General features: G+C 46.8%; 1 protein-coding gene across 2 annotated transcripts in view; it reads right to left on the bottom strand.

The window, feature by feature from the left end:
• The window catches only part of LOC144155606 (neuropilin and tolloid-like protein 1), a 416,637-nt gene that overhangs the window by 38,054 nt on the left and 352,801 nt on the right, over positions 1–25,782 (bottom strand). For both annotated transcript variants that reach the window (XM_077687151.1, XM_077687152.1), the window contains one exon: positions 5,800–5,823. In XM_077687151.1, the coding sequence (XP_077543277.1) occupies positions 5,800–5,823 (24 nt within the window). The remainder of the gene's footprint in view (positions 1–5,799; positions 5,824–25,782) is intronic.

Here is a 25,782-nt window from a genome sequence, read left to right as displayed (position 1 = left end):
AGCGTGATGATGCAAACAATGGCGGAGGTCATTTTTTTCAATGCTGCTAGACTGATTGCTCTGGCGCCCGTACGGAAGCCACCGGACCGCCCTGAAATGATACGCGAGACCTCGCGCCACCGCAGACATTTGTCTGTGCGGCAACCCGCCTCTGTTTGCTTACACCATCGAGATTTTTTCAGGGCATTTGTTTGGCACTGTCGGAGAATGTAGAGAGCAGAGCAAGGAAGCATCGGCGGTAATTCAGCTCGAATAAAAGCTTGCAGTGCCCGTAAAAGCCTCCCCCACCGGCACTTTCTATGGCACTCTTGTGGGCCTGGCAAAACGCCCTTGCAAGATAAATTACTGCGACAAAAGGTTACAGAGACTGCAAGTGACCACACGCAGCGTACTGATGTCAGAGCTTAGTTTAGTTGGTTACAAACAATTACACCCCGAAAACAAAGAGCAAAGAAGGGGCACGGCCGAACACGAGTATACACGATTTGACTACAAAAACAGGATCTGTACAGGGGTTTGCGAACGTAAACATTGCGTAACGCCACAGACAGCAAACCACGTTTTCGCATGAAATCGTATGCGGGGCTTCATGATTAGATGTCACTGCTCAACTTGTCGCGTTGATTGTCGCGAAGCAAGCCTACTGGATTTCAATCGAGCGCATAGGTGGGATTCGGTTCCGCCTTGCGCGACCCAGAATCGAGAAGGGGTCTTCGCAATTCCTTTAGAATAGTTTGACAAGCGTATGTAGTAGGATGCCTATAATCCATGTTTAATTTTCCTCGAAAGCCGTGTGCCATGTGTCGTCAGCGTGGAGTTGCGGCAAGTCACATGTCTGTTACCGCCCGTCCGGGGTGCGATTCCTGCTTCTGCCACTGTTTTCTTTTTTCATTTCGATAACGGCCCTCGGCACGTGGATTCTTCCAACCAAATTTTTACGACTCAAACCCCGAGTTTTTACGTCTCATGGGACATATAATGCTTTCGCGTTAAAATCCCAGGAATGACCTGAAAAGGGGGCTCAAGACGGCCTGCACCTACACAAGTTGGGCCAATCAAAGGTGCGTTCGTCCCAGACTGAAGTGGGTCTTATGTTTATCCTAGAGGCATCTCATGTTGGCTGAAGCGTTCTCCAATGATCGAAAATGAATAATTTGGCTTTGGCGGCCTTGGGGACATCGCCTAGCCGGCAAAAACGTTACTGTCTCGGCCCGTCTTGTTACCTGTGTTGCTCTTTCTTTGCCCGCTTTGAGGGTATATAAAAATATCCCCACTTAAATTACGCTTTCTTCTTCGCCCGTTTTATTTTATAAAAATACTTCTGGTTACCAAACTATTTACGTGAGATATATTGGTCATTCAAGCATTTTGATCATCCAAAGAAGTACAAACTAAACGGGCTTTTGTTGGAAGCGGAACGATGCCGCTTCCCAATTCTGACAGAATCTATAACAACACTCTTTCTCTTTTTTTCTGTCAGAAGAAGTTCATGGCCCACTGGGGTTTTTCTTGTCACTGACGTAGTCTAATGCAGCTGGTCTAGGCTCAACTGCATTTCTATACAAAATTACGCCCATCTTCTCGCGAGGGAACCCTGATGTGATGCGACGCATCGGGGGGTTCAATTGGCGTTTCCATTGGGTTGATTCTCGAAATCGGGTGAAACGTGTTGTGAACGCGTAGGATGCATTCCATCACATGCAGGTGTTCTCCTACGCGGGAAGATGGGCGTAATTTTCATTCTTTTACTGAGAGAGAGACTGGTTGCCGTTTTTCGAGCGAGAGCGAGTGCTTGACTGAACCGCCGCAGCGCGATACCCGCTTTATATTCACAGCGCCTGAAGGAGAGGAGACAGCGGAGGAGAGTCGCGCATGCGCGCGCTTGCGGCGCCGGAGCAGACACGAGCGTAGCGAAGCGCACATGCGCAGCTGTTATGCTAATGAGACGGAGTGAGAGTGTTGCATGCAGCTGTCGGAGAGAAGAGCGGAGGAGAGGCGCGCATGCGCAGGTGGCGTGCGGACGCCGCCGACGCCGACGCCGACGCAGGAGCGACATGCCTCAGAGCAAGAGATGCGTCGCATCTAAAAAAAGAGCTACAGTACAGCCCGCTTATAACGAACGCATCACCGAACGAAAATCAGTTCGCCATATCCGCTTTTCGCTATATCTGGACATAAAATCTGTGTATATGAATGGTAACGGGAAGCGACGATTTGTTCGTTATAGCCGTGATTTTGTTATAACCGCGTTATCTATAAGTGGGCTATACCGTATACTTCCTTGCTTTATTGGTTTAATGCTGTCTGGATGGCCGAACGAAGCATGGTGTGTTCAGATAAGCATAGCCAAAGCGGTACCATGACCATTTTTGTTTGAGATTAAACTTTAATGTTTTGTAGAACACTGTATCCTAACCATGAAATAGGAATTAAAAGCAAATTTATTAACCATCCCCGGGAGCCTGAAACGCGGACAGTTGAAAAGGCTAAGTGTTTTTGCAGTTATAACTTCGTATGTACCAGGTGGAACGCAAATACACCCTTGACAGCGACGGTGGCAGGTCAAACATCCTCAGTACCAGCAGCATGGTTACTAGCTTGTAAATGGGGTAATTAATTACATTGAATGTGCCATCAAGCAGCGTCACAAACGCAAAATATGGGTTTCTGACACAGTTAAGGCGAGGCGATAAAGAAATATTGTTAAAATGGCAACTTTACTCCAGTAGAAGAAACAAGCTGAACACCTCACAGTTATCTTAATTCCTTCGGCAGCTAACAAGCTGAACAATGGGTAAATATGTGACTACTCTCATAAGTTTTATTTATACTAGTTGCTTTATTTTTCTTAAATCTGTAAAAACAGCCATAATTATTTGTCTTTGTTCAGCGCTAACTGCAATTCAACCGTTGATCGGACAAAAAAAATCTGTTGAATGTGACGTCATTTTTTCAAGTTCGAACAAAAATAATGCTATACATTTTTATCTTTCTAGAATGCTCCTTTATTGGGTGTCATTTTGTGTAAATATCGTGAAAATTGATAAACGTTTTTTTTAAATGACGTCAAGAAGTGGCTTTTTTTTAGAACTTTTCATTTTTTGGCGCCCTTTACGAAGCAGTATTTTAAAAAGTTTGCTTTCTATAGCAATGAGCAGGGTAAGAAGTGTTCAGCAGCCCCGGGTAAACAAGTATAAAAAGCTAGGTAGCTTAGCCTTTAGGCCAATGCGTAAAAAAAAAAATCCAAGTGCCACTTTTGAACGACATTGCTCTCGCTACTAACATTGAGAAATATTTTCTCCAAAAATATAAGTATGCCGAGTTCAGTTTTTCTGAATCTAGCAGCAAAGTCTGCAAATATTCGGCCAAAAAATTACCAAGACTTAGAAAAATTTTCGCTTTTATTTACAGGTTCACAAAGTTAACCCACTATGCAATGTGGAAAGTAGCCCTGCCCGATCTCGTCCTAAATATTTTCTTACTAAAAAAACTATAGTGTTTCTCACTAAAATAACGCCAGTATGGTGAGGATACAGTGCTCTACACAATATTTAAGTTTAGATTTTACTAACGTCATATCCGTCACGGAAATGACGCCAGTACACCTTTGCCGAAGCGACCCGCCAGCAGGACTTCGCTCGCCAAGCACACCCACAAGACAGCCGCCGACCCGCAAATCATGCTCAGCTGCAGGTTTCGCTGCTTCACTTTCGTGTTTTACCGCTTCCTATGACAGAGGAATCAACCACAGTTTTTTAACTTTTGACAAAGGCTATCGCATGCTGTGAAAGAAGACCTGAAAGCAAAGCGTCATTTTTACAGCACTCCCTGTGGCATATGACCACAGAACGCTAACTACAGCTATAATACGACATTAACCAGATATATACGTAATTTATTATTGTTCAGTTAGTTTTATATTTAGATTAAACGCAGATTTTCGCAGGGTGGGCAACTTTTTGTTTATCATTACACCCGAGAATATACAATTTTGATTGTAAGGACGAGAAGAAGCATGGTGGCGAATCAATGGCATTTATGAACGTTTTTTTATGTGGGCGAAAAAAGCACCTTCAATCTTAAAGGGACACTGAAGTTATATGTAAACATTGCGGGATTACTAGCGCAAATTGTAGTCCGGAGTCCCCAGGCCATGTTTCGACCACTCTAGGCGCGTTTACGCGATTTTATTTAGTAGAAAAACTAATTCGAAAATGCTGTCCTCCTCTCTTTACGCTCGCCCATTTTCTGTGGCGTTTTCGTGTGACGTCAGGAGGGGATGAGCTGGCAATTGGCTGGCTGCGCTACTGCACGGCTCCCCGGCCTTCAGACAGAGTCAGTCGGCCCAGCGTTTCGTCTGCCGGCCGCCGACGGGTCGTCGCAATTCGTTCGCTTAGTTGAAACGAAGCCAGGACACGTTTGTGAATGAAAGAATGTGCTTTTCTTTACTTGGTTTGTTTGTACACTGTATCTAGCTCCAAGTCAAGGTCGCTTCACACAAGCGCTGCACAAGCCCACATGCGACGCTTCGCTGACTGGTACGCCAGTAGGAAAATATAAGGCCTCTTGAAGGCGGGAGAAGAGTCAGCGAAGTCAATATAGGTACTAAGGAAATAAAATCAACTGATATTTTTACCGTACAGCGTAAAACTAGGGCGCGGAGAGCACTTTTTTGAGCTGGGCGAACAAGCACAGCGGCACGGAGCAAGAGTGCACAGCGGTCAGCAGCACGACTACGCATCTGCGAACGCTTTTACGTCTACGAAATGCAATTGCTAGACGTGAGCTACTGTGGAAACTCGGGCGACGCTTACTGCACGAGCGTAGTACAACAAATAGTCACCTACGCTGCTTGAAATGCCAAAACTAAATAAAAGTGTAATCCGGTTGTACAATATGTACCCTATATTACCATGACCAGCGCAGCCAGCTCCGTGGCCGAGTTGTTTGGGGCGCTAGATATGCCACCGCAAGTGTTTTGCAAGTCAGGAGTTCGAATCCCCGCGGGTACGTGCTTTTTTTTTCTGTAATTTAACTTTTTCGTTTTCCGCCGATGTTTTCTATATTGAGTTTACCTTTTTTGGGGCCGCAACGTTCATGGCTCCACGAACTAGTTCACAAAACGCGCGCAGGCTGGCACTGGCGTGCTAGCGAGTTCTCGTTGGTGTGCTGTTGCCATAAGCACCGACTGCTTGCAGGCAGTGGGCACAGGCCAGAATGAACAGACCCTTGGCCTGGTACGAACACGCTTTTTACGATACAGGCATGAGGGAGGCAAGCTCCAAATATGGGGGAAAAGCGCATGACATTTGGGCGTCTGAGGGTACGCGGAGGGCGTTCATGCACTGCGTAGGTCTCGGCTAGTGAATGCTACGACTACAAGCCGTCCTGGGAGGCTTATCTTGTGCATTTTACAGCCGACAACATGGCAGAAGCGCGGTACGATGATTACTGAGATATTGAGAATGCCCATCCAGCAACGCCATTGGTTAATGTTTTACAGAACCGAAACCGAAACTTGTTTCATTGCTAACCTTGGGCATCGTCCAATCACGGCGCCCCTCCTCCCAACGTCACAGCCTTAGTTGGTGCGGCCGCCGCAAACCGCGCATGGTAGTTTTTCTTCTTTCGCGCTTTGTAAAATAATTACGGATTTGTCAACCGGATAAACGATGAAAAGTGTGCTAATTTGAGCCAGTCTACGCAGTGCAAGCAAAAACGGGAGTTTGACAAATTCACTTCAGTGTCCCTTCAAAGCAATTAAATTAAAAAAAACGAAATGGATGTGAGGCTTCTTACCTTCGGGCGGTGGCTCATGGGTCTCTGAAAGATAACACGAAAAAAGAGAGAAAAGGGCTTAATCATGGGCTGTACATTTCAACAGGCAATTTGTTTATAAGCAGTGTAATAACACTAAATCAAGAATTAGGTGCAAATTGTTGGTAGGCAACTGTGACTAAAACGTGAAACGTCCGACTTCAACTGTTGTTTCGCATCGTTCAGTATTCAGATTCGCTAGAACTTTGGGTACATGCTTGATGACTTATATGATTAGCTTGTGGTTAGACCCGCTGTTTGTTGACCTTTCATTTGAAAGAGCCATTTTATGATGACGATGATGACGATGATGATGGCTATGTGTTTTTATTGATTTTCCTTCCCTATGGCACACATTTACAGAGGGTGGATTGGCCATACCTTGGAGCCACTGGAGGAGATTGATCACAACATAGACCGCCTATTCAAGAGTTTTTCCTAAAGAAACTGCTAATCCACCCTCACCAAATGTTCACAGGCATTTATTGAAGCTCAAACAGCATGCATTGCGTCCTGGCAACCCCTCAGCAATGCTCGACCACCAATGTACAGCCACGATCAAAAGTTTACGGACCAGGAAAACGGAAATTTTAGGTTATTTCTCTTCCGGTAGCAGCCCGACAAACTGCCGTGTGCATGTGAGATGTCGTATAGTTACTGAAGTAATGAAAAATATGGCACATAGTACCCCGGGCTGCCGCGCGGCAGAGAAATAACCCAAAATTGCTGCTTTCGTGGTCCGTAATCTTTTTCTCTTGGGTGTACGTGCCGGCACGGAGCTGCTGGGCGAGTAGCGGAATAACGCTTCACATCATCATCTGTTCGTTTAAAATTCCGGAAAATTTTTCGAATTTATACGGTCTCGAAACCGGCCAACAAACTTACTCTTTTAGAGATAATCGACAAAACCTCTTCATATTAAAAGCAACGCTGTGATGGGGACTAGTTGATACAGACTTATACCCGCCGCGGCCTAAGGCGTTGTGCTGAGCCCGAAGACGCGGGTCCCACTCTGGTCGCGGCGGATTTTTTAACGGCGGAGCTGTTCGAGCTTGAGCTTGGTCAGGTGGAATTAGCAAAAAATAATAAAAAAACTAAGAAAAGAAAAACTGCGCCGCATGTAAAGGTGCACAACCGCAGATAGGGTATTATAACAGTGAAGCCGGCTTTCGCGCCTGCTCGCGTGTGCGCAGAAGGGCCATATGCGTATGCGCACCCCTTATTATATCAGTTTAATAAAGGTGATAGTCTTTCTTGGGATACTTAAACGCAAAAAAAATTGGCGCAGCTTGCACTAGTGGTGCAAGGCTGGAGAAAAAGCGGAGCTGGAGGTCGACCTAGCTTCTTTCCCCCCTGAGAGCCGCTGTCAATGTGGTGGACCGACCAGAACAGCCGTGTAAAATCCGGCTAAACTTGGCCTCACCCCCCAACACTTAGGCTAGCCTACCAAGAACATCGCGAAACCTAACAAAACTTAGCGAAACCGGAAGAAGCTAGGTAGACCCCCAGCTCCGCCGTTTTTCCAGTCTTGCAGCAGTAGTGCAATTTGCGCCATACTTTCTTTTGGTGGAGGCGAAAAGAGAAAACGCCCGTGTGTCAAGACTTCGGTGCACATTACATATCCCCAGGTGGTCAAATATAATCCCGAGCCCTCCCGTATACGGCGGCCTTTTAGCCTAGGTGTAGCTTTGGCGTGAAAAACCTCTAAAAGATTTAAAGAAAAAGCACTGATCGATATTTTACTGCCCTGAGGGGTAAGCAAAGAGGGTAAAAACACAACCTACAGAAGACGACCGCCAAAGTTTACACTCCTCCTGTGTTTATCCTCTACGTTTTCACCATATTTTCTCGCCACTAAGCGCAGTTAAATATTCGAAAAGTTCCAAGTTAACGACGCTTTACTGTAGCACCCTCATTGCCGGCTGTGCTCAACAGGTGACATGAACGAGCGACGTGAATATTATCACGCCCGTAAATGTTGCGTAAATACACTTTTTCTTGCATTTTAAATTCCTGCTCAGATTAAAGTACGGGTAGGTACCACAATATAAGAAGCTAACGTTTCTACACGCACTAACTTTGATTGCGAAGAAAAGTGGAACGTTCACAATTAGCGCCACAATGAATCATAATGACCGTATTCTGAGCATTTCCTCCACTCTATGTGCTTCCTTGATTCGGCTGAGTGGAGGATACCGCAATGCGTTCACATGCGAAAATCGATTTCAAAAATCTCCTCGAATGGAGGCTCGAGTGGAGGGGGAATTCAGAATAGCAGGGAAAATATTAACCCCAAGCTGACTCTTGACAAAGAGAACACTTCTCGCTCTTTGTTTGCCCTGGCGCTGTCGGTTTTATTGAGGTCTCACGTTACTTTAATCTTGCGATTCGTTCACTCAGGCAAGAAAGTCGCGATAAGGCGCCATTACAACGGTTTCTATGAGTGAACGCTGCCTATTCTATATGCAGCGCGGTACCAAGTATGACACGCCAGTTTAGGAAGGAACCGGATGGGCGGCTTCGCACAAGACGTGTTCGGGGCCGCGCTGTCGCCTAAATCTCGTTTCTCGTCTCGCCAAGGCACAGCATGCGAAGCTTTGACAGGAGTCAAGGCGATGCGCGCTTGGCACCGAGCTGTAATGCCCTTGACGGATGATCCTGTCGACGCAATTACATGTCGCCCGACTTATATGCAAAATAACATAGAGATGCAAGCGTTTCCGAGGTCGTGGCCGCTCGGTGCTCCATCCGTTGCTAAATAAAAGAACGGCCGCCATAACAGGGATTTCATCGAAAGTTCTGCAAGACACGGTGCCAGGTTTCGGAGCACTATATTCGGCGCCCTGCTGGAGCCGCCGATGACATCAAGGAGGCTCTCACCTGCAGTCCAAAGAGCCGTACTTGTAGTTTGTCTTGCGCAATAATTCGCAAACACTCCTTTCACCGGCACAAGGACGACGTAGATATTTATACGATGTATTCATATTTTTCGCAATAACCTGAGCGCTCAAATTTCCAGCTCGGTACGATAATGCGAAAGCTGCCTCCGCCATTTTCTTTGGGAATGGCGGGGTAAGTGAAATCTAGGCGCACGCTCTCGGGGGATTGTTTGCTGACATGCCGCGAGAAAGGATGCTTGCCTCCCACTCATGCTATAGGTGGACATTTGCCACGATGATTTCGCAGTGGGAAAAATAAAAACAAAGCTTGTCTGATTTCAGGAAAAAAAAAAATCGGGCAAATGGTTTTTCGTGACGTAAAGAGAACAAGTACCAAAAATTGCCTTAAAAATACGCTGTTTATGCCATCGCCACTAAGCTAGACAGGGAAGTTTGCTGCGCGGTACTTTTACAAGCTTGTCTTAGTCTGCGCTCGCTGCAGAAATTCGCGGTGTCAACAACCACATGGTCCTTCTTTCTCATCCACTCGCTTTGATTGATTGTAGGGTTTAACGCGCCGACGCAACGCAGGCGATGAGGCGCGCCGTAGTGGAGGGCTCCGGATTAATTTTGACCACCTGGGGATCTTTAACGTGCGCCGAAATCTCGTACACACGGGCATTTTTGCTTTTCGCCTCCATCAGAAAAGCGGCCGCCGCGGCCGGGAATCGAACCCGCGACCTCGTGCTCAGCAGCGCAACGCCTTAGCCACTGAGCCACCGCGGCGGGTATCCACTCGCTTTGTTTACGCCCTTACAGATTAAAGATTATTTTCGAAGTACGAATAGTAGTTCCTCTTCTCGATGTGAAATTGAACAACTTTTAATGTATTTTACATATTTATTCACTTATTTACAATACCGCTAACCTCAGTATGGGGTTGCTGCGGAGTAGCGTTCAGCATCCGCGGAACAATCGCGGAAGCAGAATTCTTTTTTTAACGAAGCGAATATCAGATATCTGTTGCCAATACGGGAACACTGAAAATGAACAAATCTTTTATCGCTTTTCTATATACGGCGCAGATATATACAGGGTGTCCCAGCTATCATGCACCAAGATTTAAAAAAAGAGTAATGGCGTAACTCGAACAAAACCTAGTGGATAATGTTTGCAGTACTGTGGAGAAGCGGACAGCATTTTTTTCGTTAATGACACTTAATTAATTCATTGTAATTAATTATCTAACTCGCGAAGTACTGTCCTAATCACTAAAGTGTCAATGAGGCACTTGTAGGTACCCACGAGGGGCATCTAACTGCGGTATTTTCAGCGAAGAACTAATTGCGTACACATTTATTCTGACTGTTAAAGAAAACCCGCGAAATATGAAAAATACCACATGACGGCGCGTCCGCGCGCATCGTAAAGCAGCGCCCTCAAACAGGCTGCCTCTGAGTTAGCCAGAATGAAATAAACAAAAGAAAGAAAGAAGAAATCGCCACCGAGTTCGTGCCTTATCTGCACAAGCGCCTTATCAAGGTGATGCGCTGTCTCTTCGGGCGGGTAACACCGGAAGCAGTTGCTTTCAATCAGCTTATTTGAGGACGCTGCTTTACAATGCGCGCGGAAGTGCCGTCACGTGGTATTTTTCATATTTCGCGGGTTTTCTTTATCAGTCAGAATAAATGAGTACGCAATTATTTCGTCGCTGAAAATACCGCAGTTAGATGCCCCTCGTCGATACCTACAAATGCCTCATTGACACTTCAGTGATTAGGACAGTAATTATCGAGTTAGATAATTAATTATAAATCATTAGTTAAGTTTCATTAACGAAAAAATTAGTCACCGCTTCTTCACAGTACTGCAAACATTATCCACTAGGTTTTCTTCGAGTTACGCCATTACTCTTTTTTTAAAACTTGGTGCATGATAGCTGGGACACCCTGTATATAACAAAAGGATTTGGCGAATAGTTCTGCCAGGGAGACCTTCAGAGGTTGTGAGGAGCACAATGGGTAGCAAATATAAGGGCGAACGGGCTTGTTGCTGAAAAATTTGTTGAGACTTTTGTGCACTAGTTGAGTCTCATTTCGTGACTCATCATTGCCTGCTGTAGAAGAACGCAAACTTTCAACATGTTCCCTCCCAAAAATGAAGGCCTTCCTTGCTGGTGACAGCATTGAGTGACATTGGACATCACTGAGAAACCTCTGGGACAATAATCAAAGACAGCTACGCAATAAACCGTGGAGATTTTATGACTCGCTTTCTACTTCTTTTAGGTTAATTTTCACACTAGTTAACAGCTAATGCTAGGCTTTTTTGCGTGTCTCAAACTTCAAAGTACGAGCAAAATTCAAAATTTCCAAAGTAAAATTTTACACGAAGCGAGAAATAAGTTTTTGGTGAGATATTTGAAAGTGTGGAATATTTGCCCAAACACGCAGGAACGTATGTGTAGATCTTAGCAACGCACTTGGTAGATGTATGTATACCTTCGGGGTAAATCTCGTGGGCCTGATGGTCATCCGGTGATTAAGGGAGTGAGAAGGCGACGATTGCTGTCAACCACTCCGGAGGCTGCATTGGGCAGCAGCGAAAGGAACAAGTGGCACCGTGCAGAGTACGGCATCACGGTGAGCGGTCTTGACTCACCCATCGTTAGAGTGACTACCCTCTGAGCGCAAAGGTGGTCAGTTTGTTGTTCAGCTTCACCACTAAGCACTCAAGTGACCCGTCCATACATACAGCCAAATACTCAAATTCAGTGAATGACAGCAACATGCGGACCATGTTAGTCAAAAATGTCGGCTGCGCTTTGGCACTGCAGAATGTAGAACGTCACGTTTGCATTCCGTGACGCCGTAGCACGGAACAAACTTTATAGTCGCATCGTATGCTGGGCATAATTATTCTCCGGATTTCTTTTGCAGGCGGCATTGATTGTTTGCTGGAGTTCATCGAGATTGTCTCAGAGTGTCCCAATTAAATTTTGTTTTCGGAGTAAGTCAGGCTGAAACCCGGAAACGGCCTTTCACAACCTGCCTAATGCGTGCTAGCATACCTTTTGTGGCGAACGTGACGAAACCTCCCCCTTGAAAAGAACTCTCCTCTCGTAATATCGCCATCGCATCGAGTTTAATCCTCTTACTTCATTTCAGGAATACGGCTTACACAAATTTACAGTGTCGCACTTCACTTCCCACGTGGTCACACTGCCTGTCACAACATTTCAATGGAGTTTGCGGGTGAGTTTCAACTCCCTAATATCACTAAACGACCGAAATTTGACTAAAGTAGGACACGGTAAAAAAAGAAAACGACGAAGCGTACTAACCACTGGAACAGCGAGTAGCGCCACAATTTGTGTCGAAGTGTTTTATATGTTCCGTCCTTATTTTTGTAATACGTCGAACGTTTTTACAATTTTAGAGATGAAAAAGCTAGTCCGAGTTATAGCATTATTTTTCGACTGGAATCAAATTCGCGTGTAATGCAGACTTGTGGAAACTGCTGTCATTAAAAGACGTCTTGCGCTGCTCGAAAGAAATAAACCGCAACCTCTGGACGTGGTTTTAACACGGTAGATGTTTACCTCCAGCCCCTATATGCACGCCCCGTATGCGTTCCGAGGAGGGTACCCGAGCCTGGAAATGTGCCTGTCCAGAATCCGTGATAGGGAGAGAGGGCGTGGCGAGAAGGTTTCGTAGCACCATTTGTTCCGTAGCACAAAGCGTCCCATTGCGCGAGCTTAACGTCGGCACTAACGAGCACTGACTGTACGCGCCAGTACACTGCAGGTAAAGGGAGCGGAAGATCGCAGCCTAACGAGCAAACGGACCAGCAGCAGAATTCACAAGCGTCGGCAACCCTTCCATTACACGGCGACAGGAACGGGGAGCGGCGCAACGCGTAGGAGACAGATATATCTCCTACGCGTTTTCTCCTATATTTTTCTTTAAAATCAGCCCTAACGCTTCTATAGAAGCGTTAAGGCCGAGTTTAAAGCGTTAAGGCGGATCGCGATGCAACACGTCTCATGCGTTAAGATTACAAAGCCCTTCGACAAAGCGAGGCGGAAGCAAAGCGTCTGAATATTTCAACTGGACATTCGTACTCTCGCATTCACAACCCATAGGAAGCGTTTAGGTGCTCTCGGACTTCTTGTTTTTTGAATGTATGCAACGTACTGAAACCGAAACAGTGTCGCAGGGTAATTCGCCACCACATTGTCACGAAGACAAAGACAACGCAGTTGTCTTCAAGGCAAACAAGTTTATTGGAACGAACTTGTGCTCCCCTAACAACTCAAAGAATGCACAGGCGGTGAAGTAGCAGTCAACAAAGTGACGTGCGCATGCGAGCGTCGGAGAGTCGAATAACGCGGCGTCTGCTCTGCAGGCTTTTTATCTTTCGGTGCGAGTGGTTCTCGGACCGTCGATTTACATCCAGAACATTGTATATCAAAGAAGATTATTCTAGGCTAGTGACGTTAGGGCGAAACAGTCTGCTTATCTGAATGAGACAGTCCGTGTGGCATAAAAATAAAGAATGGAACACGCGCTTTGCCTGGGACACAGATAACCCTTTCAGTCACCGTGTCTCAGTATGGAGACGCGAATTTCTTCGTCGTTTTCATCGTGAAAACAAAAAGAGTCCATGCTGCAGAGTTGTGCGGCAGATGTTCGAAACCTACGGAAGTGGAAGGTAGCCCCATGTGATGTGGAATGGCGGAACCGCACTCATGAACATCGTTTCAAAATGGACGCCACCAAGGTTTGTGGGAGCTCCGGTTTGTTGCCGTCCTAAGTTCTATTTTACTGCGGCGTAAATCATTTATAAAGGCTAAAAACACCTCTTTTATGTGCAAAAATTAATATTTCACCTCCTTGTTTGTAAACGGCCTCAGGATATTTATTATTTTTTATAGGGAAAAGCAGGATTGAGTAATGGTGTCTCAGTATGAGGACACGACGCCATTTGCGTGATAAGTAATCTAGAGAGACTGAACTTTTTTTTATTACCTGATTTTTCCTGACCTGCAGCCATGCCCGCCAGACACGCCCTGCATGGGCTCTGTATTTTTTCGCTGTTTTAGTGAAATTTTTTCACAGTGCGTCCGCGATTTTTGGTGCAGAGGACCGTGAACACACCCGAAGTGAATGGACAGTGTTCTTTCTGGACCATTCGCCGCAATTTTTTGGAAGAACGTTTGCTTCACGTCGGCGGGCGAATTCGAGCCACGCCTAGGCTTAGCTGGTGTTCGGCCGCGCCGGCCGGTGATAGGCCTCGGCGCAGTGCAACTATGGACGCGATAAGCACCCCTTCACCCTCGGCGGCCCTTCATCAGCCTTTCGAGCGCTCCACAACAGCAAGCACGGCTTCTCAACCGAGTGAAACCACCGTGGACCATCGGGATATCAACACAGCTGTCAACACACACGTGGGGGCGGCCGGCTCGGCACCCCCGACGGCGCCATTCACGATGACGAGCACAGAGGACAGCATGGAAGATGAAGACGAGGACCCATCAGAGTGGAACACCGTCACGTACCGAAGATACACTACGAAACGACTTCAGGGCGAACTGCGAGCGGAACGGGTGAGTAGGGCTCACTTTCTCGCGCTCGTCAGGCCACTCAACCAAATGTCCGTACAAGCAATCCCCAAGGCAGTTATCACTCGCCTCATCGAACACACGGCTCCCAGCAGTGGTGCAGCTGAACACTCAGCATTTAGGTACATCGCTAAAGCCAATGCAGTTCGGCTTTCCATTAGGGATCAACAACACTTGGAAAATTTATTAGCCCAGCGAGAACTCACTCTGCCCCCGGCATTGGCAGGTGAGGCGCGCAGGATTCCTGTTGAGATCGTGGACGCAACCCAGCCTACTGAGGTCACTAGCAAAGGAGTCGTGAAGATTAGGCCAGAGCACACCGAGGCATACATTGCTAATCACATTCGGTGTGAATCAGCTAACATTCTGGGTTTTCGAATCATGGGAAAGTCACGGATGCTTCTAATCACCTTTGACACGCCACGTCCCCCCAAGAGACTTTCCTTGGACTACGAAATTGTCCCTGTGTATGAGCATCGGCCTAGGGCTCTGGCATGCTTACGATGTCACGCACTCGGGCACATGGCCAAATTCTGCCCTTCAAGGGCTGTTTGTGGTCACTGCGGTCGCATGCATGAGGAAGATAAGCAATGTGAAGAGACCCCATTCTGCGTAGCCTGCCAAGCGGCAGGCCACATTTCGCTGGATCCCACCTGCCCAACCAGAGCCTGGAAAGCCGAAACTTCCTCAGCACCAAAAAAAAAAAAAAAAACCCTCCCGCTAAAGCTGAATCCAGAGAGCTTGCGTCAGCGTTAGCAAAGAATGCAGGAACCCCCCTCAAGTCATATTCCCAGGTAACGGCCTTGAACATGAGTGTAAACAACAGTAAGACTGAGCCTATGGCCACGTGTGTCGAGCAAGCCCAGGTTGTCCCGGCAGGTGCCCTTAGCAAGCTCCAACAACAGATGGAAAGCTTCATTCAGCAAAAATTTGAAGCAATGCAAAAACAGATCATGTCTTGGATGCAGGCCTCTCAAGGGCACCGCGAACAGCCAGCAATCATCCCAGAGCCAATCGCAAAGGCTAGAACTTCAGCTTTATTACCTCTCCCCAAGAAACCTCTTTTAACCTCCCTAGAACGCCCCTCGAAATCTAACGCTACGTCGCAACCAAGTGTGCTATCGAAGGTAGCGCAGGAACCCAAAACCGAGGCTCCCAAGACACAGTTACCCGCGATGCAAGAAGAGCCACAAAACTCACCCCTCCCTCTTAAACAACGGAACCCTGTTTCAACGGACTTGCCACTGGATACAATCACGAAATTGCTCGAGAAAATGAACTCCCGCATGGAGGCAATAGAACGGGCCTTAGAAAAACAGGACGAATTACTTAAGGAACACAAAGACGCCAACGAGCGGGAGCTAGCCCAATTGAAAGCTAACGTAGACGAATGCAAGAGAAACTACCGACGCGCCCGTCATCGCAGCAGAGACTAATCATGAAGACTCCAACAAATATATGCATACAGTGGAACTGTAGGAGCATCTCTCAAAATTTCCAGGCATTAAGATATCATGTAGACCAATAGAAACCCCTCATTATTCTTCTACAGGAAACAAGAGGCAAAGTTTCGGTGCAAAATTATCACACATTCATGCACCCAACTATTACCCACGGCTCCAGAAGGCGCATAGACCCAGTTTCCTCACAGAAAGGCCAGGCAGCAGTATTAGTCCACAAGTAATGCACTGCAATTCTCATGCAGACTTCACAGGAAAGCAATCAATACAGAGAGATTGTGGCAGTCAAGCTTGGGCTCCCCGGCAAAAGCAGGCAGCACTCGCTGGTGGTTGCCTCTGTATACTACCGACCGAATAGCGGCACCACATTGCCGGACGAGTACAGCTGGATACCAAAATTAGTGCACGAAGCCAGTGGCACCCAGATCATCATAGGGGGAGACTTTAACGCCAAGCACAGTATCTGGGGATATGCCACCACTGATTCGAGAGGACGCCTCCTGGCTGATCAACTGGAGCTATTACCGCTTCATATCTGCAATACAAGCGGAGTACACACCCGAGCAGGGCTCCATGCGAAACAAGCCGACACTACGCCTGACTTGACCATTTCCTCCCTGAAAGCAGTCAAGCATTGGGAGACGCATTCTTCAACATGGGGCAGCGATCACTATCCCATTATTGTTACCACCATCAATAAAAAAATTCGAAAACAGCGTACAACCATCCGAGCCGTAAACTGGTCTCACTTCCGAGATGGCATAGGGGCCGAATTCGACACCATTGAAGAGTTCGTTCAGCTTATGCGAAGCAATCTGAGCTCTGCAACCGAAGAAACAGTTGGCGAAGAAGACAAGGAACTAGCCGATTCTCAGATGGTAGCACTGTGGAAGGAAGCTAATAAGCTGACACATATGTACAAGACCAACGGTAAAAGATATCAAACCCTCCGTCAGATCAGAGACACCTACAAGCTCATCAAGCAACACGGGGAAGAACTCAGTAGAGCTCAATGGGTCTCTACCTGTGAGCGGCTTGGCAAAGCTAAAGAAATGAAGCAGCTGTGGGCAATCGTCCGGAAAATGCTCAACAAAGGCAGAGGTCCTTCTCCGCTAGAAACTCTTACTCTCCGCCAAGACACCGATACGCTCGAAGAGGAAATCATTAAATCTTTTTTTCCTCACGCCAGCCTTACGCCACCTGCTCCCATCGAAACAGCCAAGCTCGAGTTTACAAACGCAGAATTAGACGACCCCTTTACGCTGGGAGAACTTCATGCCGCCCTTAAGCATGGCAGAAGTGACTCAGCACCGGGACATGACGGTATTACTTGAAAGATGTTGCGAAACTTAACCGAAGACACTGAGACAGCTCTGCTGAAAATCATAAACGAGCAGTGGACCATGGGAACTGTCCCGGAACACATGCGCCTTTCAATTATTAATCCAATACCTAAACCGGGAAAAGACCCGTCAAAAGTCACCAATCTCCGCCCCATATCGCTGACACCAACCATATGCAAACTCGTGGAAAGAATGATACACACCAGGATAACCCACTACATCGAAAATTGCAAGCCAGGCTTACATCCGTCTCAGGCCGGGTTCAGACCCAACATGGGAACTCATAATAACCTCTGGCTGCTTCGGAGGGTCCTGAACCGAACCGCAAGAAATGGACCACCAGACTACATCCTGGCAGTCGACATAACAAAATCATTTGACAATGTCAAGCAGGAACACATTCTATCTAATCTGGCCAAGATTTACCCCAGTCAGCGTGCTCTCGATTGGATTGCCAGATTCCTCGAGGCCCGACCAATTCGACTTCGGAGCACCAGCAGTCTCCAGCCTGTGACATATTATCTCGATCGCGGTGTCCCTCAGGGTTCGATTTTGGGTCCCCTGCTCTTCAATGTAGCCATGCTTACTGTGGCCCAAGAGCTTGAAACTAATACTGGTGCCCGCTACAGCATTTATGCGGACGACATCACCATTTGGACAGAGGGACGGGACTACAGTGGGAATATTGAAGATATGGCCACCGAGCTCCAGGCTGCGCTAATTGCACTTGAGGAAACTCTTCCAAAACTAGGACTTACCTTAGCACCGGAGAAAACAGAACTCCTCTGTGTCAATGGAAGGCGGAGTGCCCTCCTAGCAGGGGAGGCAATCACGTTAACACTGGGACAACATGAAATTCAGACTAAGCATGGACATGTCAGAATTCTCGGCATTCCTATACACAGCTGCAACACCGGCCGTCATTGGATCATGGAACTCAAAAAGCAATGGCCTGCGGTCCTACACGCAATCAAACGCGTTTCCAACAAGTTCGGCGGAACACGACAGACAGCCTGCACGATCCTTTTGAGATCTATTGCAATTGGTAAGATCATCTACGGGGGTACAGTCGTAACCCTGTCAAAAACAGCTGAAAAGACAGTGCAAATTCTCCACCGACACATCCTTCGGACCATCACGGGCCTTCCCAAGTTCACCGATCTACGGAAGCTACGGGACCTTGCACCCCTACCGCCAATCGAGGACATCCTCAGAGGCACTCAGTCGTCATTGGACAACCGGCTGCACCTCACAATACAGGGCCAAGACACCTTGCTTTGGGACACCCGACGAGTCTGTACAGAATCCCGCATCACTCCAGGCGAAACAACCACCTTGAGTTTTCCTACCCTGCACCCCTCCAAGACTTTCACGCCCCCCGCAAATGACGCCACTTCAGCCAGAGAGCACCTCTCTCATAGGCACAATCAGCACAACGCCAATGCAGTATTTACTGATGCCGCTCTCGATGGATTTCGTCTGGCCTTGGCTTGGTACAAACCCTCAACCAGAGAAGCCAGACGTTACGTCTGCACACTGGACCACGCAACGCCTGCACAAGCAGAACTTTTGGCTATCTGGGCAGCTCTAAGGGACAACACCGGGCCTTCCGTCATATATACGGACTCATTTGAGGCACTACGTAGCATTGAGGACCCAAAAACAGACGACGCCACTGCTCAACGCATCCGCCAGATACTCCAGCACAAGCAGAGGAACGACATTGACGCTAGGGTCACCTGGACGCCGGGACACGTCGGGGATCGCGGGGGTGGTAACGAGGTGGCACATGCTCTTGCCACCTCACAATCTGGAGTTCTACCTGTACATCTCCAGCCTCTCCTGCTCGGATCTCCCGACCTCCGCGACCACCCCTACGCGGACTCGCTACCAGGCAGCCACTTCGAAATGGCGCGAGTAGGATTCTACCTCCAGTTTCTTCACCGCGAGATATTAAAAAGCATTACCCCTCCACAAATCTTTAAGAATTTACCCCTCAGCCGATCGCAAGAAATATTTATTAACAAAGTACTTGCCAACACGGCCACTACACCTCATATCATCCATAAGTGGCAGACACTTGCTGACAGGAAGAAGGGCATTGGCACCGCTGCCCCCTGCACATGTACCTTTTGTCACACTGTGTGTGAAGCAAACATGGACCATCTTGTGCTGCACTGCTCCGCTTTTGATATTCATAGACTGGACCATAATGTTTTTTCAAAATTCAGATATAGAAGCATTACATAGGGACATTCTCGAAAATCCTCAACACCTGGTGACCTTAGCCCAGTTTGGCGTTGCCAGTGGCCTGGCGAGCATGATTTAGTGGGCGTCTACCTCCCTCCCTATTCCCCCTCTTCCCCCTCCAGCGACCTTCGGTCCTCCCCTTCCTAATAAAAGAATTTATCATCATCATCTTTTTATTACCTCAAGGCACTTGACACTACGAAACCTCCAAGTTTTTTCTTTTCTGCAGTTTTTCTGCAATTTTTTTTTTCTGCAATGGGATTTTTCTGGAGTTAGTATAATAATTCGTGACTGAAAGGGTTAACACAGCCGGGCGCGGGCGGGGAGTAAAAAACAAACAATAAATAAACAAACCCATACATGGTTCGCGGCAATATGAATGATTCGGCCCTCGAGTTTTTTTGTGGATGTATGCAAGCCAATGAAACTGCAACAGCTTCGCTTGTTTGCCGGTGCCTAACTTGCCCTGTGTGTGTGTGTGCGTGTGCGTGTGTGTGTGTGTGCGTGCGTGCGTGCGTGCGCGTGCGTGTGCGTGCGCGTGCGTGTGTGTGTGTGCGCGCGTGCGTGTGTGCGTGCGTGTGTGCGTGCGTGTGTGCGTGCGTGTGTGCGTGCGTGTGTGTGCGTGCGCGCTCGCGTGCGTGCGTGCGTGTGTGTGTGAGAGAGAGAGAGAGAGAGAGAGAGAGAGAGAGAGAGAGAGAGAGAGAGAGAGAGAGAGAGAGAGATAGAGAGAGAGAGAGAGATAATAAATTGTCATTAATCGACAAAAGCGGCTGATGTTATGGCTTTGCCACGTAGAAGGCACCGCTAGCCGGAGATGCCTCGGCTTCGACTGGCTGTCTCGCTCGGGTAGTCAGTGTCAGATTGAGCTGGGTATGCGGGTCCTGATTGCCCAGGGAAGCACTGCTTCAAAGAAGGATTGAAGAGAGGTCGGAGGCAAACCTGGGGTGTGTTGGATTGCCCATATTATATGGTATAGCGAGCCAGACAGTGTATAGTGAGTAGAGAGGGGTGGCTAATTGGCGAGAAAGATGAGGTGGAGGCGGGTGCGATGGCGGCTAATGTTTGTATAGATTCACCGCCAACTTGCAGCTTTCTCTCAGGAGAGTCGTCGCCACGTAAAAAATGAAAGTTCTGATTTCAGGTTGCTACTTCCGCAAGTATTTGTGCATGGAATTAATTGCCCGTATCAATGACGGCAGCAATGGTCGACGGTAACCCGTTCCAATCAACAATTGTGCGTGAAATGAACAACCGCGAATAACTTGAAGTATATGTTAAACGCTTCACCTTGAAATGATGGTAGCATCTAGAAAATATGGTGTTTCGTGCACAAAAGAAGTCGTCGTGAAGCGATGGCGGATGATAAAGTTTGTGAAAAAGTGACAGCAATGTGAAAGGCGACACTTTTTCTTCTTACTTTTATTTTGTTTTTCTTACTTTCTGTTAAATTTAATTTAATTTTTCCCGAATAACCAACCCGGTGGGTTAGAAAGTGATTTTCAGCAACACGGGGGTAGGCAGCTGGGCTGGAAAAGGACTAAGCCTCAAATATGGTCGCGGTCAAACATCCGGTTTCTCTTAATTCAATCAAAATGGCATGCATCTGTACAGAAAGGACACGGTGGTCTTTACACATAAATTTTAGAAATGAATATGAATAATATACTATATATGATTAAAAGTGAAAAAAAAAATGCCGAACTCGAAACTTGAAAGGGAAGCAAACTCCAATGTCGACAGAATTGACATGACGAATGCGTTGTCTCGCTGCCCCGCGCAGATTTTACACGCGAACAAATGGGAACGACAGTGCGTGTGACTTAATGTACTCTTTTGCTCTCTCTGTCCTTACTGGCGCTTCCACACGATCGGTGCACCATTACCGCATTATCCGCTTTCATTCAGTGTGACACCACTGCTTAGATGTCCCGGTTCCCGACAGCATTCTTTACTTACCCTTCTTTATTTCTGGGTTTATTTACTCTGTCGTACTAGGACCAACTGCAATACGTAACACAGTGCGTTACGTGAGAATCAATGGTTCGGCCGTCAACTGTAAGAGTCGAGATAGAAATTCTCCTGCTGTTTATTATACCCGAGCTCTTCGAGATCACGGAAGCTGGGGAGCAGCCGCGTATAAACAGGCGTTGGGGGATGTGGCCATTGGCGGTCCATTCGTCATGCACGGCGAACAAACGAGCGAGGAGCGGACGTCCATGGCTTTCTCAATATATGTGGCGTCTCAGCAGCGAAGCCTGCGCCCGGGTTAGGCTCGTCGTGAGTCGTCACCGTTCTGTACACTTGTAGCGCAAAGATGAGCTATCATGGAAGTGGACAGGGTGTCTTCGCGGCAAATTGGCGCGGAAGCGACTGATTTGTTGCATGAACGCTGTAAACAACACAACAGCTATCAAGCGTAGTCGCAAAATGCTATTTGTGTGTACCGTATACGCATTCGGCGGACAGAGTGCGGATGACATTTATGGCCATGTCTCAGCTATCAAAAGCAGAATATACGGCTAATTTTTTAAACTGAGGCTAATTTTGGGAAGTTTAATGGCATCTTAAAAAGAAGTGTGGCAGAGCCTGCGATTTCAAAAGTATTGTATGTTTGTTGATTTGCGGATTTCGAAGCCGGGTTCTGGCGGAGTGGTCTCACGTGGAGATTTAATTATAGTACATATAGACAGGTAAGCTGTATATTATATATATATATATATATATATATATATATATACAGAAAGATAGGTCAGCAGTCTACAACGCCAAAGGAGGCATAGGGGTGTGGTTAGGCTCTTTTCTTTTTCACTACGGTTAATGAAGTACACATTTTTTTAAATATACAGAAGAATATATACGCGCCCACTCTGGGCGCGTGTTTTTCTTTCTTTCTTTCTTCTGTATATTTAAAAAAAAATGTGTACTTCATTAACCGTAGTGAAAAAGAAAAGAGCCTAACCACACCCCTATGCCTCCTTTGGCGTTGTAGACTGCTGACCTATCTTTCTGTATTTCCTCAACGAGCCCCTCATTTCCTTGCTATATATATATATATATATATATATATATATATATATATATATATATATATATACAGGTATGCCAATTGAGTGTGGCATAAATTTCTTAGCGGCATGCTCATGGTTACCTGTCCATGTGTGAACATGTGTTGTTTACAAGTGGTGGCAACGACAGCATTTAGTAGGATTTGAACCACTAGAATGAGCATGAGACATTTCTGAGCCGAGGGTTAGAAATTAGGACCAGATAACATATTTCTCAGTATAGGGCCAGCATTAAAAAAAAAAAAGCGCAGTTGGAACTGCTGTGACTACCTTCTCCGGGCCTAGCGATGGCGAAGGAGGCAAGATTTTCGGGGTTGACAAACTTGGAAAACGTAGTACTACGTGTAAGTGGAAGGTTCCCATGCGGAGAATGGGTAATTTCAGGCCAGTTCTTTAATGCGTAATAACACACATGGAAGTACCATGAACGTAACATCTGACGCATACTGTGGTACGACTGGCTTCGCTGGGATAGTGCAGGAAAGGAGCATAATTAGCACGAGATTACTGCCGAAGCTAGCCGCAATGATCGTGCACAAGCATGTAATCGCTGCGTTGGAAGAGGTTTATCAAGCCTACAACACAACCCTGTAAAGGCATTAGGAGTGGTACATTGGGTGAGGTGGTAAGGGACGGGGAGCTGGTGACAAATACTAAAACGTCAATAAACACAGGCAAAGAAGTGGGTAAAATAAATTATCTTCGGCTATTTGGTGCATTACTGATTGAAGGAAAGAGTGCTAAAAACCATGCAGAACGATGACAAGACGCAGCCAAATATTGCTGCTCCGATTCCATCAGATAACTTGGAAACTCGCTCAAAATATTTTCTCCCCCATTTTTCGTTCTGGGCATTGTTAGCACGCTTGAGTAATGGCACTCGAGCTGCAGCGTGGCCATTGGCCGGCTTCCCTTCAGTTGCACCAAGAAATGCATTCCATAGCCACTTCAAAGAAAGTCCCAACAAAAGCAGGGCAGAAACTAGAAGACGTGTCTTGCTGCGGTGAGGATATCGCGCAACTCTCGGAGTGCTAAGTCCAGGCCCAAAGGAAAGAGGGAGAGCTTTTATCGGCGACAGGGCTGCAGTGTCCCTTTAGCAGAGTCAGGCTTCGGTTACGAGCTCCTGTCAACGAAGTATTCCTGACACTTCATTGAAGCTAAAATCACCCGAAGCAGAAATCGGGCCCAAAGACAACAGCAATGTTGAAATGAGTACGATGATACGACGGCGGAGACGAAACAAAGGATATAAGGTTTCAGCAAGTTCCGCGACTCTGCAGTAAAGTTCGTTCTCCCCACATGTCGGCGATCGTACAGTGCTCGGTATACAAGGTCGCTGGCCGTGTCCGGAAGTGACGTCATCACACCAAAGCGCCCGCCTCACCAAAACTGACGCCGGCGGGCTGAGAGTGCCACCTAACTACAAAAAGTGTCCTAAATTTCACGCTAGGGTTTAAAAAATAAACATGGAAGGCTTAGAATGTTGATAGAAGCGGGCTAATATGTGTCCGAATTAGAAATTACATCCAGGAAATAGCGTCTAATTACGGAAATTCGCAGTTTAGTTTTCGAATCTCCCACGGCCCGGTCGCCGCCCCAAGTTCTATCTTGCAAGTGATAGGTGGCGCCTCGCAACCAAGAGTGGATCGTGGAAACACTGAAACCCGCATTTTTGCACTCGCTCAGCAACAGCGCGCAGCAGCACGCTTTCGCGGCCACATCATAAGGCGCACAAACGGCGATGCCCTCTGTCTTTTTTAGTTTGATTCGGTCGCTCCTTTTTCAGCTGGACAGAGTGGCCCATCGCAACATAAAAACTTTAAAAGCAGCAACCCGGGTCATTGCCTTCATATTGCCTACAAGGTTGTCTTGCTCGATAAAATCGGCGTCATTGGCAACACACCGTTCACCAGGGCGTCTTGCCGGCCTACTGCGTCCCGGCGTCACTACGCTGCGTCGCCTGAACCCCACTGCTGCCCTTCTTTCGCGCCCAAGTTGGCTTCGCCCAGGAACATTTCTACCGTACAGACAAAGCACGCTTTACAGGAGCTATTGCTTGGGTTGTTCACTCACACTGCATTTGCGTTCAAAATAAAACTTCTGTGGGCTTAAAGTACCGAAGTTACACCTGCGCATGAGGCGCGCCGTAGTGCAGGGCTACGATATAATTCAGACCATCTGGAGACCTTTAACATGCGCCGGAAGTTTTACACCTCTATAATAATAATAAAAAAATCTGACGATACCTAAGCAATTCTTATGAGTAGTAAACGCGAAAAATTGAATGTCCACTTGCACGCCGCTAAGTGCTCCTTCAATTTTTGTGCTGAAAATTATTGGGGCTGTTGTGCCGATGTGCCGGGAGCGTGATTGATCCGCCACCTCACGTTGACACGCACTCACGTCCACAGCTGCGCTTTTGCCTTTTCACGAGGAGTTGCCTAGCAGCGCGGTACCTTACTTCAAGTAGGGGTGTGTGAATATCAAATTTTTCGAATACGAATCGAATACGAATATCTAGCTTCGAATATCGAATCGAATATCGAATAATTATGGGGGGAGGGGGGGGGAGTGGCTTTAAAAACCAACTTTTTTATTTCTCTGTGGATTTTGATGACAATTGGCACAGCAACTGGAAATGCTTGTGTGATAGCACCATCAAACTTTCAAAGTGATATGTTGAAAACTTTTCTATTTATAAAATTTTGTTTCTGTTCACTTTGTACCGAGCTTGAGCGGCCTATAAAACGTGATAGAAAACTTGTTCGAAGTGCTTTGCATTCACAAATGAATGGACAAGGTCGGGAGACTGAGATTTTTTTATTAAAACGCAATTTTTTTAGTTCTCAGTTTTTAGAGGTGAATGTACAAAAGGCATATAGACCATGAACGACCTTTTGTATAAATAATTCACAAAAAGTAAACCTGAAAAATGAAGAGTGTCACGACCGCAGCTGTTCATCAAGAAATTTAACGCAAAGAACGGAATCAAAATACACCTAGCGGTCCCAAAGAAATCACTAGAACAAACGACGTACGTGGAAAAAAAGAACGTTTTGAGAAAACGGCTTCCGAGGTTGCAACATAGATATTATTCATGAAAAGTCGCAAGGGTTGTAGCCTTTCGTGTCCTTTTGAACACGGGGCTTCTGGTATACCTTGCCTTGAAATTGGAGTGCCATTTGCAGCCTTTTGCACTGCAGAGGGTCACAACGCCCCTCTGCAGTGTTGTGACCATGGAAACAAGTGAAGCACTCTTTTTTTTTTAGATTTAGAAACGGAGTTTTGACTTCTTTTATGCTTTAATTATAACCTTGCCTGGAGCAGCAACTTCGTACTTGTACG

Source organism: Haemaphysalis longicornis, unplaced genomic scaffold (genome assembly GCF_048455015.1).
Source record: "Haemaphysalis longicornis isolate Haplotype H1 unplaced genomic scaffold, Haemaphysalis longicornis Haplotype H1 scaffold_1, whole genome shotgun sequence".
In the NCBI taxonomy this organism is placed as follows: Eukaryota; Metazoa; Arthropoda; class Arachnida; order Ixodida; family Ixodidae; genus Haemaphysalis; species Haemaphysalis longicornis.
This window is presented reverse-complemented; position numbering and strand designations above follow the sequence as displayed.